Source organism: Bubalus kerabau, chromosome 10 (genome assembly GCF_029407905.1).
Source record: "Bubalus kerabau isolate K-KA32 ecotype Philippines breed swamp buffalo chromosome 10, PCC_UOA_SB_1v2, whole genome shotgun sequence".
Classification (NCBI taxonomy): domain Eukaryota; kingdom Metazoa; phylum Chordata; class Mammalia; order Artiodactyla; family Bovidae; genus Bubalus; species Bubalus kerabau.
This window is the reverse complement of record NC_073633.1, coordinates 23,033,698-23,050,867: the sequence shown is the minus strand read 5'-3', so window position 1 is coordinate 23,050,867 and position 17,170 is coordinate 23,033,698. Positions and strand designations below refer to the sequence as shown.

The window sequence follows — 17,170 nt, the reverse complement described above, 5'->3', positions numbered from 1 at the left end:
GTTACCTTGCTCCCTAAATAGAGGTTGCCAGGCTAACACCAGATATTGTCACTGAAACATTTATGGCTTTAGACCCCAGTAAAGAAATAATACTAATTATCAAGCTTCACTGATTTGTTGGGTTTGTATAAGCTGGTTGTTCTTTCAAACAGATGTAGTAAAGCTCGGACTGGGTTAGCAGTCAACATTGAACATCCTAGTGTGATTGTGTACGCCTCACTTCTTTGGGACTGAGATCTTTGGAATCCAGGCTTCAGTTGTATACAACACTTCCATCCAGGTTTTCAGTATCAGACCTCATCTCTTCGGGACACCTGATAGCATTTCCCATTGGAAAGTGATAATTCTTAAATAAATATCAGTACAAATGTACAATCTGGATTTATTGCCTAACAGTCTGACCCCAAACATTAATGTTACTTTTCAGGTGTTTACTTATTTCCTTTAGTGACTTACTAAAGGAACTTGAAAAGAAGGTGTGGAGGTTTCAATATTTTTACTAAAAAAAATTTTTTTTGGATGCTCTATCTTGGTTTACAGAATTATCTCATAATCACCCAACACCTCCTTTGAGTCCAGAATTGCCTGGGAGTTGCCGAAAGGAATTCAAAGAGAACAAAGAGCCTTCTCCAAAGGCAAGGCGCAAGCGAAGTGTGAAGATCAGCAGTGTGGCTTTGGAGTCTGTGCACTGGCAAAATGACTCTGTCCAGATTATAGCAAGTGCCAGTGATTTAAAAAGCATGGATGAATTTCTTCTGAAAAAGGTATTCAGGCCCCTAAGCAGCTTTGACTGTGGAATGCTTGTATATCAGGATATGCCCCCTAAAGTATGTAAGTTAGAAGGTCTGTTTCTTTATCAGAAATGTGCAAATCATAGGATATGCCTGAGTCAGACTGGGTAGACAGGATTTAAGGTTTTAGGCTTTGCTTTTGACTTCACTTTCACTGTAACTGTCATGTTGCATTCCATATGTTAAGGTGAGGTTTGTCATTATACACTTTGAGTTGTTTTCCTGGTAGCAAAACAATTGAATTATACAATATTAGAAGAGACCTTAGAAATTATCTCATAGTAATAAAACTTTGGCTGTCTAGTCATGTTTTTATCTGGGTCCCATGATAATTTGTCCTTTTAGGATGGTCATTGTTGAAGAAACAATATGTGTCCAGTGTGGCATTCACTTCTTTTCAATTTAGTTGATTGTGTACAAAAACTCTTTCTGTGGTCCTCAGATGAATGACCTAGATAATGAAGACAGCAAGAAAGACACACTAGTGGATGTTGTATTCAAGAAAGCCCTGAAAGAGTTTCGGCAGAATATCTTCAGCTTTTATTCATCTGCATTGGCGGTAAGTTGGACTGTGTCAGGAGACATTCAGAAGTTCAAAATATGAAAAATTTGACAACGCCATAAAAATAATACAGGGCCATGTTCAATTAGAGATTTCTCCAGTGTCTTCTTTTAGTTTTAGGGATAGATATGGAAAAGCATACTGATTGACCTCTGATTAATAATACCCTTTAATTTCCTTGAGCAGCCTTTTCCCCCTCTTAGGGGTATATTTTCATCTTCTTAGGATATTAAATTCAAATACTCTAGCTATGATTATTTTTCACTCAGTGGCGCTCTATTTTTGACCTCTTGTGATCCTTTTAGCTCTGGCTCCAGCTTCTAATTCTCATTTATGTTGAAATTATTATACTTTTTTATCCCGTGGAATTAGAGCAGTTTCAGATGTTTCATAATCTCTATGTGTGAGTTTTTTTCACTTTTACTTTACCTTGAAATGGCAAACCCACTCCAGTATTCTTGCCTAGAAAATCCCATGGATGGAGGAGCCTGGTGGACTACAGTCCATGGGGTCGCAAAGAGTTGGACACGACTGAGCGACTTCACTTTCACTTTCATGCTTTCATATTATGTTAATGTTTTAGAAAATTTATTCTTGGTGCTAAAGTATATGGAGATCAGTCCTGGGTTTTCTTTGGAAGGATTGATACTAAAGCTGAAACTCCAATACTTTGGCCTCCTTATGTGAAGAGTTGACTCATTGGAAAAGACTCTGATGCTGGGAGCGATTGGGGGCAGGAGGAGAAGGGGACGACAGAGGACGAGATGGCTGGATAGCATCACCAACTCGATGGACATGAGTTTGGGTGAACTCCAGGAGTTGGTGATGGACAGGGAGGCCTGGCATGCTGCAGTTCATGGGGTCTCAAAGAGTCGGACACGACTGAGCGACTGAACTGAACTGAACTGAACTGAACTGAAAGTATATAGTAACTAATGCTTTTGATCTATAGAATATTAGTATTTCTTGATTTGTCATGTTTATTCTATAAAAAATAATTTGTATTTAATTGATTTTTCTTTGTTCAACCTATAATTTTTTGTGAAAAGTGAGAGAACTTTTCTGTGTATCTTCCACTCAGTATATGGGTTTTTGGCCTTTTGCAAGTAGAAACCAGACAGTCTTAGAGAGCAGTAATTTCATGACCATAATAAAGTAGTAATTAGACTATGGCAAATAAATAGGTTTGGGTAGGGACAATATTGGCCATATTTTTCCAATCCTGCCAACTACTTATGCCTCACACCTATATTTTCTAGATTAGGGATCAGTGTACTTTGAATCACATAGGAAGGACCAACATTATAAACTGGAGCTTGATAGTGGTTTTATAATCTTGGATTAAAGAGATTCAACCTCTAATTCTGAGGAAGTGAAAGAGAAATAAATTTTAAATGTATATAGCATGTTTTGGTCACTTAAATGCTATTTTTCTTTCTCATGGAGAGTCTACACCTCATTTAAATTTAAAAGGAATTCCATGTAGATCCCATTGCAAGAAATATAGTGTTTTTTAAGGCATGTCATTCTTCTTTGGAAAAATGAAAAAGTAAAGTTAGCTAAGTAAAGTTAGTAAAATTTACCTAATGTTTCACTAGGCAAGAATTCAGGTATTCACTTTTAAGGCAGAACTATCTAAATAAGGTTCATTTCTGGAGAGATAGGTAATTAAGAGGTATGCAAATAATCTTCATACCTTAGGACTTCCCTGGTGGCTTAGATGGTAAAGCGTCAGCCTACAATGTGAGAGACCTGGGTTCAGTCCCTGGGTCAGGAAGATCCTCTGGAGAAGGAAATGGCAACCCACTCCAGTACTCTTGCCTGGAAAATCCTGTGGACTGAGAAGCCTGGTAGGCTCTAGTCCCTGGGGTCGCAAACAGTTGGACACGACTGAGCGACTAAACTTTCAAATACAGTTTAAAAGCCAGGTTTATGGGAGAAATTCCCAAGACTTTCTCCAATTATTACATTGTTTAAACTATTAGATATTTTATTAAAATGTAGCAGGTTTTATTCTGCAAACATTCCATAGCAGAGTGGGAGTTTACAAATACCACATGACCTGATGGGCATGCCCATTAGAAAGTACAATCTTTATTCAAAATACTACCCAATGAAAATTTAATCAGTCTTCTCTATATAAAGAATTTTTTCTTAAAACCTTATTTTTCTTATTGTTTATTAGGTAGATGATGGGAAAAGCATACGATATAAAGACCTCTACGCACTGTTTGAACAGATTTTGGAAAAGACCATGAGGCTTGAGCAGCGAGATTGGAGTGAGTCTCCAGTCAGAGTTTGGGTTAACACTTTTAAAGTGTTTTTAGATGAATATATGAATGAATTCAAGACTTTGGAATACATACCCACAAAGGTAAAATATATTTTGATTTCTAAAAGAATTCAATTATGAATTCCTCTTAAGAGTCTAGGACATCTAGTATTTGAGAAAAGCACTGCAGTGAACATGTCAGCTTTGCACTACTTCAGATCCAGCAAACGCCATTCTCTCTTACAAGTTGATCTTGTAAGAGAGACTGTATTATCTAAGCCTTCTTCAATTAATACATTTTTCACTGAATTAAAATATAATGTTGTTAAAAATGCTATTGCTCTAAGATTATACCCTCAGCTTTGCTAGAGGTCAGTACGTGAATTTCATTTTGAAAAATAGTGGTTTTCATCATTTCATTGTATCATCTCGAGACTTTTATGTAAGGACCCACAAATTTCTCCTTGAATTAGGTTTTAGAAAAGAAGTAAGAAAGTATATTAGTCTTTATTATATCACGGTTTCTGTATTTCTTTCCCACCAGGTGCCAAAAACAGAGAGAAAGAAAAGAAGGAAAAAAGAATCTGATTTAGTAAGTTGTAATCTGTTTTTTTGCCCTGTGTTATAAAGTAATTTTTAGACTAGCAGTCTGAAGTAAATCATACAGTATTTCTCTAGGTGTATTTAAGGAATAAGTTTATCAGATGTCTAAGGGGGCAATCTTTTATGCCTTTACAAAAATTTAGAATGACAAATATGTCTTGAATTCCTTGACTTGACTTGTTATTAATGATGGCTTCCTAAAATGGCAGAAAACTGAAATGTTTACTCATGAAAGTTACAAACAAATATGACCCTTTTGCAGAAGTAGGGACTGGGAAGACACTTTTTTAGGAGCTCTCTCTCTGTTGTAAAGAATATGAGGACTATTTAGGATTTTACAAAGATAAGTCCTTCTAATTCAAAAGACATTCCCAAAGGCATTTGAGTATATTTTATCATTGTTCATGTTCTTATCTTTTGTATTATCTCTATTACATACTTTATCATAATCTCTGTAATTAAGAGGATGTGTTAAGCCCCAGAGGAGCCCAGAATCTGCTAGTGAAGGCAGGCATTTAAAAAATTACTAGTTTCAGATGCGATAAATATTATGGTAGAAATAGTACAAAGTGCTGTTGAAATACAAAGAGAATGAAGGAATACTTTACAGAAGAAAAGATATTTTTGCAGGTTCTTAACACGTGAGTAGTAGTTTAGACAAGCCGTGTCTAGCCAAAGGGAAAGAGTATGTTCAAAGACATGTGAATGAAAAACCTGGCATGTTGAGCCAGTAGCTTTAACAGGTTCAAGTATTGCGTGTTTATAGGGGAGCTAGAAAAGAAGGTAGAACTCTGGTAGGTATTCTGCCTTCAGAATATATCTAATATCTGACCATTTCACATTGCCTCCACTGCTATTACGGAGAAGGCAATAGAACCCCATTCCAGTGTTCTTGCCTGGAGAATCCCAGGGACGGGGGAGCCTGGTAGGCTTCCGTCTATGGGGTCGCACAGAGTCAGACATGACTGAAGCGACTTAGCAGCAGCAGCAGCCACTGCCATTAACAATAGTCTGATAATACTTGGTGAAAGTGAAAATGTTAGTCGCTCAGTCGTGTCCAACTCTTTGCAATCCTATGGACTGTAACCTGCCAGTCTCTTCTGTCCATGGAATTCTCCAGGCAAGAATAATGAAATGGATTGCCATTCCCTTCTCCAGGGGATCTTTCCATTCCAGGGGATAGAAGCCAGGTCTCCCATGTTGCAGGCAGATTCTTTACCATCTAAGCGACAGGGAGGTCCAATACACTATGTGTTGTGTTCTGATTGGTCTGCCTTCTTATATTAGTCTCCCCTTACAGTTTTCTAAATAATAGCCATAATGACCATTTAAAAACAGAAATCAGGTCATGCTCCTCCTCTACTCAGATCTCACAAGTTTAGCTTACAGTGTTACTCAGAATAAAACCCAGAGTTCTTACTGTCTATAAGACTTGACAACCTCTTGATTGTGACTTCTCTCAGCTTCATTTCCTCCCACTCCTCCCCCATTCCCTCTGCTTCAGCTGCATTTGCCGCCACCATCTTCTCTTCCTTCTTCTCTGGTTGTTTCCCTTCCTCCTCCTGTCGTCTTCGCTTTCCCCGGAAAATGTTAAACTTTAGGACCTACAGAACCTGGATTCACTCCTGCCACTGACAGATTCTAATCCTAGAATAGTTATTGTTAACCTTAAATTTATTAATAAATCGGGATTATAAATCATTCCATATCACTTGTAAACCAAATTCTGAGGTTCTTTAGATCATTGCTTGTCACTTTTCCACTTTGTGTTTTAGAAGCATGATCTGATTCTGTTTTTAGCATAATCTTACTTCTTAAGAACCGAATCCTGAAAGTAGGGTATCTAAACCCTTTAGCCTGGCTTATTCTTATTCAGCGATAGAAGGTTTTCCAATGAGAAACCTTACACAACTTAATCCTTTTGAGACTCAATGTCCTCATGTATATAATAGGAGTATATACTATATAAAACAGGAGTAAATTAGCCATCTACCACTGAGAATTTTTGAGATTATATATGAAGGAAAGGGTAGGCAAGACAGAGAAATAGTAGGAAGGTGCCTGTTATTAACAGGTAGGGTTTAGGCCTTTTATGCATTTTAAGCCTTATAAGAGTAATCTTTTTCATGTCTATATGGGAGAGAACAATACCTGAAGATAGAAATGAGTAAAAGCATATGACATTTTTTAAAAAAGAAAATTCATTAATTCAACAGCTGTTATATTTCAGGGCCTGTGATAATTGCAGGTAATAGAAGGAAATATTAATAAATATATAAATAAATATTTATACTTAAGAGCATTCAAATTAAAGTAAACAACAGTGATTTTCTACTTTGTTCATCTATGAGCAAAACTAAAAATAAATTAGTTTCCTGGAAAGATAAATAAATATATAGATATTTTTCCAATACTGCAGATATGGGGTTTATTTGCATAACTTTCTTGGAGAAAGTACTTTAATGATGATATATTAAAAGCCTTAAAAATATTAAAAACAAAACCAAAAAAACTTTGACCCAGCAGTTCTGCATCTAGGAATTTATCCAGTGGATATATCAACTTTTTCATACTGACATGTACCCACTCTTTATTGAAGAGGAATTTGTGATAAATAAACAGAAAAGTGTGAAAGGTTCTTGAGATTAAAATTTTAAAAACCACTGCTTTTAATTTAACATGCTGATTCAGAGTTGTATAAGACAGCTCTTATATGTTTATAGTATTGTTTTCTGATTTTCATATAAGTTGGTCTTGTCTCTCTACTAGATTGTTAGCTTTTTGAAAGCAGGGATCAGATAGTTTACCTTTATTTTATTTCTCAGAAGATCATAATTCTCCTCCTGGAATATATGCCCAATGAAGACAACAAGGAATTGAAGGATTTCCTATTGCCTGACGTGTTAGGGCAGCATTTACTGTGTTGGCTTTGACATAAATAGCTGTATTTTTTCATTCAGGTAGAAGAGCACAATGGTCACATCTTTAAGGCCACCCAGTATAGCATCCCTACCTACTGTGAATACTGTTCTTCTTTGATATGGATCATGGACCGAGCCTCTGTTTGCAAATGTAAGTATGAAAAATCTTTGAGGAATGTTTTTAACCACTTGATATTTCTGTTTCCATGAGTTTAACATTAAGGAATAATTCACACTCCCTAATTCTTTAAACTCATCTCTCATTATACTCCTTTTCATCTGCTCTTTGTAGGCAAATAAGATATTTTGATGTTCTTTGGTCACTGTATTTGCAGCTCACTGTCTGAAATGTTCTTCTCCTAGATGTTAGTATGACTTACTACTTCAGTTAATTCATGTCTCCACTAGTATATTAGAGAGCTTTTTCTTTACTTTCCTGTCTAAAATGCTGCTCTGTCCTCCAGTTCTCCATCCCTTTACTCAGCTTTCCTAGTCTTTATACTTGGGGCTTCCCTGGTGGCTCAGATGGTAAAGAATCCCTCTGCAATGCAGGAGACCTACTTATCACCACCCAGAATGATACTAAGTATTCATTTCCTGTTTCTCTATCCCACTAGAATGTGTTCTGTGTAAGATCAAGAAACTGTCTCATACAGAAGTCTCTTCTGTATCACCAGGGCCTAGAACAGTTTTGGCATATTATAAGTTTTAGTAAATATCTACCGGGTAGTTGGACCTATATAGATGGATGGGTGAATTATTGAACAAATTCTTAGATTATAACTAGAAAGATACTTTATTTTACTATAATCCTTTCATCAGAACCTTTAAATCCTAGAATGTGAGTGGAGGTTTTTTTGAAGGTCCACTTGGTTCTGGCTTACAGAAAATCTTTAGCTTTCACTCCTTTCATTCCATATACATCTGCTCTGGTGCTTTTAATAATTCTGTGAAGCTTTGTTTACTAGTGGGCCAGAATCAAATGAAAGGGCTGGGTCCAGGATGATAGTAAGGATGAAAATCATGTTCATCATAGCAAAATCAGTGCCTGGATATTGCTAGATATGTTCACTTGTTCAATGATTCAATAGTGATTTTCCTTTAAAAAAAAAAAAAAAACTATAGTGAGAGTAAAAATTATGGTGTAGTTTGCCATGTACTTGAATGTTTAATGTTAGCCTGGTTCCTGTAGGTTTCGTATAATTTTCTCTGTGATCTGAAACTGAAAAATAAAAAGAATATGCTTCTTTTATGACTTGGGTGGGCTTGCTTTGATTTCTTAATAGAATTAACTTTTTGTGTGGTAATGCTGGTGATTTTACCACTACAATTATATGGCCTCCCCTACTTGATCTTGGCTTTGAAAATCCCTCAAATCATGCTTTCGAAGCTCAAGAATATTCAGGTGTTGATTCGCAAGAGCCAGAGCTGGTATACCAAAATAACACAGGCCAAGTATTTTCTCAGGATTCTCCTCTCAGTGAGCCCTTACTGCTGCCTAGCCACCCTGTTATCTCCTGGTCCAAGAACTGATTTCTGCTCTGAACCTTTCATCTCATCTTTTCAGTCACTTCTGATGTTCTTTATGTTCTGGTTCCTCAGAGCTCTATTCTAGACCTTCTGAGAGAATAGATAAGGCCTTTCTTATAGCCTAATATGTTACCCGATTTGTTTTTGTTTTAGTATAGGTCTTTGATATTAATGCTTTTTTTAGCCACTGGAATGATTCTTAATAGGTATTTCTTGCGTTTTTCAGATCATAGAGCAAGTATAAGAGGGGAACATGAGCATTGGTTTGTGAATCAAACCAGGAAGATAGATAAATATTTTGCTGGGATATGGTAGGGACAAGAAGGAGGGGCAAGCAATCTTGAAAGAATAAAAAGCTTTTTCCCAGACAGTGGTTAGGATTTTTAGGTATGTTTTTCAGCTTCATTTTTCTAAATTGAATGAGTTAAGACCATTTTTTATTCTATTATGATACAAAATATATGATGCTATAGGAGTCTCAGACTTAAAGAAAAAAGTATGTTCAAAATAAAGCAGTAAACTTGTTAAGTTTTGCCACTAATATATAGACTTCTGAAAATGTTACATTTTTAACCTGTTTTTCAGTGTGCAAGTATGCTTGTCATAAGAAGTGCTGTCTGAAAACCACAGCCAAGTGTTCTAAAAAGGTAAGACGTTATTACCTATGAGTAATAAATAACAGGTCTGTTGGAGAATGGTGCAGGAGAAGGAAAGGACAAAAAAGGTCTTTTGTGCCTTGTGGAAAGAAATCAAAGCCTCTTTGATGATCTTATAGAGTAGTGGTTTTCAAACTTTTTGGCCACAAAATACTGTAAGAAATAAGTTTTATATCATAATCCTGCTTACACATATAGAGGTATGTGTGTATGTATAACTGAATCGATTTTCCCAGAACTGTATTTACCTTTACTACATGGGAGCTGCTAACCTGATTTCACAACCAACAACTTATTAAAGCACTCTTTTTAAAGGTTTCCTGCTTTTTTTTTCTTTTTAAATTTTTTGGCCACATTATGTGGTATGTGGGATATTAGTTCCCTGACCAGGGACTGAACCCACTCTCCTGCATTGGAAGTGTTTAGTTTTAACCACTGGACTGCCAGGGAAGTTCTAAGGTTTCCTACTTTAAACACTCATAAGTGTTCCTATAAATTGTCTTGAAAGTGGCAGGCTACCGTTAAAGATTTTAACATACACAGTAAAATTCATCAGCATAGTTGGTGTGTTTACAAACTTCTACTTGGATTTGATACTGAACTTGTACTCTGATAATTTTATGCTTCAAAAAGGAACCATTTTGGAAATATTTCAGGCTTGCATTGACATGTGATCACATTTGCTTATTTGTCACATACAATTTTAACCATACTATGCAGATCTGAACTATAATAAAATATGTGTGCATGTTTACAGCCCATGTATATAGTTTTCATCTGTTCCAAATTAGTAGACAAATCATGGCAAAGTACAAAGAGAATTTGACTCAGGGCTTAAAATATACAATGAAGGTAAGACATCTGCTGGCTAAGATGGAGTAGCTTGTGGTAGACTAATACTTGTGCTGAGAACAACTGAAAAAAGTCTGTTGCCTAGCATTAGATAGCTGCCCAGGAAAATTGGAATTTAGGGGCCTACAGAGAAAAGAATTACAGATTGGTGAATCTATATGTGTGAGATGTTTTCCTCTAAGTGGGAATTTGTCAGTTTTTGTTGTAGGACAAGAAATCAAGATTCTGGGCAGAGGGCCACACTTAAGAGTCAGAAAAGCCAGAAAAGCTTTTAGAAATCTTATAGAGTTATAGAGACAAAAGTTGGAGTTTGGGATTGCCAAGACTTGAAGGACCATGATCCAAACATATAGAGAAGTGAGCCTAAAACTCAGGGGTTTTCCCTTTAAGGTGTTTTCTGAATTCTTAAGCTGCACAGGTCAAGAGGCTAAGAACCTAACAGAAAAGCAGATTATTTTGCAGTCTCACAGTGTCAAAGAAAGAAAAATTGAAGTTGTATGAAAAGAAAGAGGGTACTGATCGACTAAAAGAACTCAGCACTGACTGCATGCAGGTTGAAGGAGAGACTGGGGTATACAGTGTTAGGCTAGGCAAGGAGCACGGGGCAGGAGAAGGAAAGGACAAAAAGGAGATTTACAGAAAAAGTTTTCAGTCTCAGAGATAATAGCTGGCTTCTTCTTTTATTTGAAGTACTTCAAATAATCTTAAGGATAAGCCTTTTTTTCCCAGTCACATAAAATAATAATGAAATACAATTTCAGAATACACTATTGAATTAAATGAAAGAGGTCACTAATCTTGGGCCTCTGTGTGCCGCTGCCTTTAGCTGTGACACCAGTAGTCAGTTTAACTTCTCTAAAGTTGACGTAAACACCAGAGCATCCTTATGCTTCAGAAATTGGTGACAACTCTAATTCATATCAAATCAATAGGTTTTCTAGTGGTACATGGTAAATGTTTAGTATACAGAGTCTCTCCCCTTTCTCCTTTGCCCACAGCCCATCTTTACATGAAGACATTTTTTTTAAGGAAAGGAAAGCAGTAACCTGTAGCCACTGCCTGCATTCTTCCCCATTATTTGGTGGGTTGGGGGGTGGAGAGGGGGGAGTGCAGTGAGAGGGGGGATTCCAAGTGGAAGAGGATTGAAACGAACTTCTCATTTCTTTATATTCTCAGCATTAACAAGAATTCCCTTTCCTCCCAACTCTCGTAACTATGCTTTTAAAACTTGAGGAAAAGAAAAAATTGTTACTTTTAAAGAATTGGATAAATATATTTAAAGGTGTTTGAATGTATTTGGAATAAAAAATTATCTTCCATGTAGTATGATCCAGAGCTGTCCTCTCGACAATTTGGGGTTGAACTGTCCCGTTTGACCAGTGAAGACCGAACTGTTCCTTTGGTGGTGGAAAAGCTCATAAACTACATTGAAATGCATGGACTGTACACAGAAGGTATTTACCGAAAGTCTGGTTCAACTAATAAAATCAAGGAGCTTCGACAAGGTCTAGATACAGGTAAGATAGTGCCCTCTAAATCCAGACCAAATACTCTTATTTAAGTAGGTCATCTCATGCTGTTAGTTTTTATTACATGTTGATCCTTTGCTTGAAGCCAGAAGAATGCAGTCTTTTCTGTGGTGCTTTTTTTTTTTTTAATCATTTGTAGCTTTCTTTTATATGGTCCACTCAGCAAACATACATTGAGTATCATTTGTACAAGGGATTATTAGATATTTCAGACAGATCTCACTTAATCTTTTTAGCAGTCTGGTAAGATCATATCTTTAATTTACAAAGAAGAAAACTTGGGTTCAGGAAAATTAACTAATGAGCTATTGATAAGATGCAGGGCAATGTGCTGATGTTTTTCTATTAATCTTCACAACAAATGTTTGTACTGATGTTCACAGACAGTGATTATTATCCCTGTTTACAGATGAAGGAACTGAGGCTTATTGAGGATCTTGTCCAATGACTTACCACCAATAAGTGACAAAGCTGGCATTTAACCCATAATCTAAACTGTTGCCTGTTAATCTCTGTTACTCTGACTCCAAGTGATGTTCTTTCTGGTGTATATTATTGCCTTCCAAAACTGATGACATAGTTATTTAAATTGGTAATTAGCGATTTGAATATGTATCTGTGTAGAGCTGTAGCCTCAGTTCTGGAATGTATGCAGAGCTTTGACTTGGGTTTTATGTTCAACTTCTACTCTTTACCATTATTGAAAAGGGGTAGATTTTTTTTGGCTGCACTGCACAGCTTGTGGGATCTTAATTCCCTGAGCAGGGATTGAACCTGAACCCTTGGCAGAAAGCATGGAGTCATAACCACTGGACCGCCAGAGAATTCCCAGGAATAGATCTTTTTGAATCACATGTAGGTGCAGTACTTGTCTCTGTATAACCAAGAGTCTACCCATAGGCACCATTCATCCTATATCACCCCAGCCATCTCATGTATAACCCTAGAGGGTTTTTATGTGAAGGATAGTAAAGATTTTCTTCACATTTCATAAGCTCAGTTATCACTGTCCTTTTATCTCTGAGAATCACTTAAAATCAGTCTGACTTGTAGAAGATGTCTTTTAGGCCTTTCTTCTATTGGCCGTCTAAAACATCACTACTAAAAGTGTGGTTCACAGGCCAGGCTGCCACAAGAGAAGTACAGAAACTGGGAGCGAGCATTTAGAAACTTTGATAGCAGTTTAATAGTGCTTTGACATGAAAACATGTGATCTTTTATTTTACACATCTATCAGTCCACAACAGTTCAAAAAACAGACAAAAACTGTACCTTTACCATAAGAGGAACACTGTTCCGAAGCATGGAATAGGATTGCAGAAGATATTGTTAAAGGTATCTTTTGGTCATGATAGTTTCTAAAGTGCATTATTATTTGACCCTCTACATATTTTGGCTTTCTTATCTAATTCTTTATCCCTGAATAGATGCTGAGAATGTAAACCTTGATGACTATAACATACATGTCATTGCAAGTGTATTCAAGCAATGGCTTCGTGATTTACCCAATCCACTCATGACCTTTGAACTCTATGAGGAATTTCTTCGAGCTATGGGTAAGCACAGGTTTCCTGGGTTCAGGAAAGGGCTACACTTGAGAAAGAAATGCTATCTTCATATTAGACTGTTTAGCCATTCTCAGTTGGCTTAAGTTCATATAGATTCAAAAGTAATACAGTCGATATAAAACTGCCACTGAATTCGCACCTATTCAAATGTTGCCTTTCTTAGAGACTCATTAAAATGTCAATGTCCTAAAAACTTTCTGAGCAAGTCACTTAGTTGCTTCTCACAAAGAGGTTGAAAGACTAAGATTATAAATAAATTAAATTGTGAATCTAAGCAAGGACTCAGTGTAACGCTGGCTATCTATTCTGTGCCATACCTAACATGCTAGTTTAATTTTTCAGTGCTACAGATACGTAGGATTTTGATGAAGGCCTATGTAGAAGTATTCATTTAGGCCCCAAGGCATAGCTCCTCAAATTCCCTTAAGACTTATTTACAGCTTAGGTTGAAAGCAAAAGGAGAAAGGGGCGGCAGAGGATGAGATGGTTGGATAGCATCACCAACTCAATGGACATGAGTTTGAATAAACTTTAGGAGATAGTGAATGACAGGGAGGCCTGGCATGGTTCAGTCCATGGGATTGCAAAGAGTTGGACACAACTTAATGACTAAACGACAACAACAGATAACTTGTATAGCAGTTGATTAATTTCCATGGGGAATTGGTTTGCCACAAAATGAAAAACTGGGGTATCTCTTGCCCCTTGCTGTAATCAAGAATTACTGGGATCTAAATTAAAACTCAGGAGCCTGCTTAGTGAGTATAGAACTCAAGCAGGGGGAGATTAGTGGTAACTAGTGAGTTTTCTTCTGCTATACAGGTATGGCTAAAACTCAGCTGTACCCAGTGAATGTCCAGAAGGAAGGTGTAGTGTATGAGAGAAGATATTCAGTCTTAATTGCTGCTCTTCCTGTTTTCAGGCCTTCAGGAGAGGAAAGAGACAATCCGTGGTGTATACTCTGTCATTGACCAGCTCTCCCGAACTCATCTCAATACACTGGAACGCCTCATCTTTCATCTGGTCAGGTAACGTCAAGAAACAAAGATTTGCTTAACATTTTCTCTTGGATTGTTTTAAATAAATGAAGAGTTCCTTCATATGGAAAACTGATATTTTTTTTCTTATTAATAAAGTCAATGCCTTGAACAGGTGGTTATGATTCCCTGGAGCAGAAATTCTCCATGGAGTTGGACTGCGTGGCAGGTGCTTCCCCACCCTAAGGAGCCATGTAATCATTCAGTCTTATGGTGGCACTGTGTAGCCTAGCTAGATGTCTTAACTCTTGAACTAGAGCAGATGTGTGTTTATTGACATAGCCTAATTCATAGGAGGTGGTGGGGTCATACAGAGCTCAGCAATCGACTGACTAAAGAGACTTCAGGTGCAGTCTGTGTTCTCCTGAGTGTTGATGTTGGGGAAGAAAGCCATCTTTCTCTTTGGGTAAATATCTTTTATCACTGTCTGAAAGTGCCTTAAGGTCTCTGCATTCTTTAGACATGTTCATCTAGTAATGGTGACCTGGGACAGTGAGTCATAAATTTCCCTTGGTCAGCTATCTGCTGACCTCAGTTGCGTCAGGGAAGGAACAGAGTGGAAGAGTGCTTCCCAGAGGCAAGGGAACCACTTTGGGGAAATTCTACAGTGTCTCAACTGGTAGGAATATCCTTCCAGTACTATGCAGCTGATGTCATTTGCCTTTATTTCATCTCTTCAGTCTATCTCCCTGCAGTTTTCCTTTTTTATCCCAGTTTCACTTGGGTTTTTTGTTCCTTAGGATTGCTCTACAGGAAGACACTAATCGAATGTCTGCTAATGCTTTGGCCATTGTGTTTGCACCCTGCATTCTCCGCTGCCCTGATACCATCGACCCACTGCAAAGTGTGCAGGACATCAGTAAGACTACCACGTAAGGCCAGTCACTATCACCTCTGCAATACCCCACGGACTTCTGAGCCAGTGTAGTCACTTTATTGGAGAAGGCAATGGCACCCGACTCCAGTACTCTTGCCTGGAAAATCCCATGGACAGAGGAGCCTGGTGGGCTGCAGTCCATGGGGTCGCGAAGAGTCGGACATGACTGAGCGACTTCACTTTCAGTTTTCACTTTCATGCATTGGAGAAGGAAATGGCAGCCCACTCCAGTGTTCTTGCCTGGAGAATCCCAGGGACGGGGGAGCCTGGTGGGCTGCCGTCTATGGGGTCGCACAGAGTTGGACACGACTGAAGCGACTTAGCAGCAGCAGCAGCAGTCACTTTATCCAGATATCAGAGTGAATGATTTATCCTTTTTTATTTTGGCTGTACCATTCAACTTGCAAGAATCTTAGTTCCCTGACCAGGAATTGAACACAGCCACGCTGCAGTGGAAGTGCAGAGTCCTAACTACTGGACCACCAGGGAATTCCCCTAGTGAACAATTTCTTAGGTTCATATGTTTTTAATAAGATTGCTAGGCACCACTGGTCTTTTTTATGCTGAATATGAAAAATTCCTTTAGATTCTATGTATGAAGCATCATTTGTTTTGAAAGGTCTTATTTTTTAAATTTGGCTTTTCTTTACGTTTGTTTATAGTTTCCAGATGTATTTTAAAATCTCATTTTACCAAATTACATATACTTTCTGTTTTCCTATAATCCAGTCTAACTGTAGTCTTGTGGCTCTGTATCTCTTTGGTCTTAATACTTCAATATTCCTGTATTTCACCTTGGCCTTTTTTTCACAGATCTCTGATTTCCTTCTAGAGTGCTGATTTTTAACCTTTCCTGAAAAAGGAGCCTTCCCCCAGAAAGGCCTGGTGTTTGTGTCCCATTCCCAGAGAGTCTGATTTACTTGGTCTGGGGTATGACCTAGGCATCGGGACCTACAGCTGTTCCTCAGGTGGATACTAAAGTGTGGCTGAAGTTGTGAGCCACCATTATAAGCCCTGTCTCTGAGCTCATAAAATAAGGGATGTTGATTTTTCTCTTATCCTCCAGTTCTACCACACTTAGCTGAAAAGTAGTCTGTGACTGATATAATGTATTTGATTTACTTCAGCTCTTAACAGTTTTCTCTCTTTCCTTTTGTTTCAGCTGTGTGGAGCTGATTGTTGTGGAACAAATGAATAAATATAAGGCTCGTCTCAAAGACATTAGTAGCCTGGAATTTGCTGAGAATAAAGCAAAGACCAGGCTATCACTGATTCGTAGATCAATGGTAAGATGCAGGACATAGAATCACAGGGGAAAGTGGGCGACTTCCTTGGAGTTTCAGTGCACATTATGATGTGTGGACAGAGATTATTCTCCAAATCTTTTTCACATGGAGCAAGTGAAAAAAAAAATCACCTTGTCTCAGGGTATAATGTATGCCTCATGTTTGATCTTTTAGCTATTTTTAGTTTTATATACAATAAAATGTATATTCAATTAAATGTGAAGAATTTTATAAATCAAGTATTTGGATAAAATGTTGGTGGTTTAATAAGTTGCCCTGTTTTCTTTTCCTGTTCTTTCTATGAAAACTTGACCCACCCTAACTTTTGGTTCTACTTCCTTCTACCATCTGTTCCCATCCTTAACCATGTCACTTTTGGTGGTCCTGCCAGTACTTCGGGGACATAGACAACTTAATCACTTACAAGAATGTGGTTCATATGTTACAGATTTCCATTATGGATCTGCTATTATCAAATAAAGATTTGCTAGATTTTGAAGAAAAGCCATACAAAAATGATAATTAATTTCTTCCATTTGGCCACTTTTCTGTTTAATATCTTCCTTTGTAACCAGTGACCTATATGTAAATAACTCCATTTCACACTGATCTGTAATCAATAGGGTCTAGGTAACTGGAAACTTACTACTGCATTTAAGTTTAATTATTGCCCATTTACTACCCTT

The 17,170-nt window shown here is 37.4% G+C and overlaps 1 protein-coding gene across 12 annotated transcripts in view; it reads left to right on the top strand.

Moving 5' to 3' along the window:
* MYO9A (myosin IXA) overlaps positions 1-17,170 on the top strand; it is a 255,948-nt gene that overhangs the window by 202,579 nt on the left and 36,199 nt on the right. For all 12 annotated transcript variants that reach the window (XM_055536880.1, XM_055536869.1, XM_055536874.1 and 9 more), the window contains 11 exons: positions 541-764; positions 1,234-1,350; positions 3,539-3,727; positions 4,170-4,217; positions 7,189-7,300; positions 9,265-9,326; positions 11,512-11,704; positions 13,144-13,272; positions 14,207-14,312; positions 15,062-15,193; positions 16,361-16,484. In XM_055536880.1, the coding sequence (XP_055392855.1) occupies positions 541-764; positions 1,234-1,350; positions 3,539-3,727; positions 4,170-4,217; positions 7,189-7,300; positions 9,265-9,326; positions 11,512-11,704; positions 13,144-13,272; positions 14,207-14,312; positions 15,062-15,193; positions 16,361-16,484 (1,436 nt within the window). The remainder of the gene's footprint in view (positions 1-540; positions 765-1,233; positions 1,351-3,538; positions 3,728-4,169; positions 4,218-7,188; positions 7,301-9,264; positions 9,327-11,511; positions 11,705-13,143; positions 13,273-14,206; positions 14,313-15,061; positions 15,194-16,360; positions 16,485-17,170) is intronic.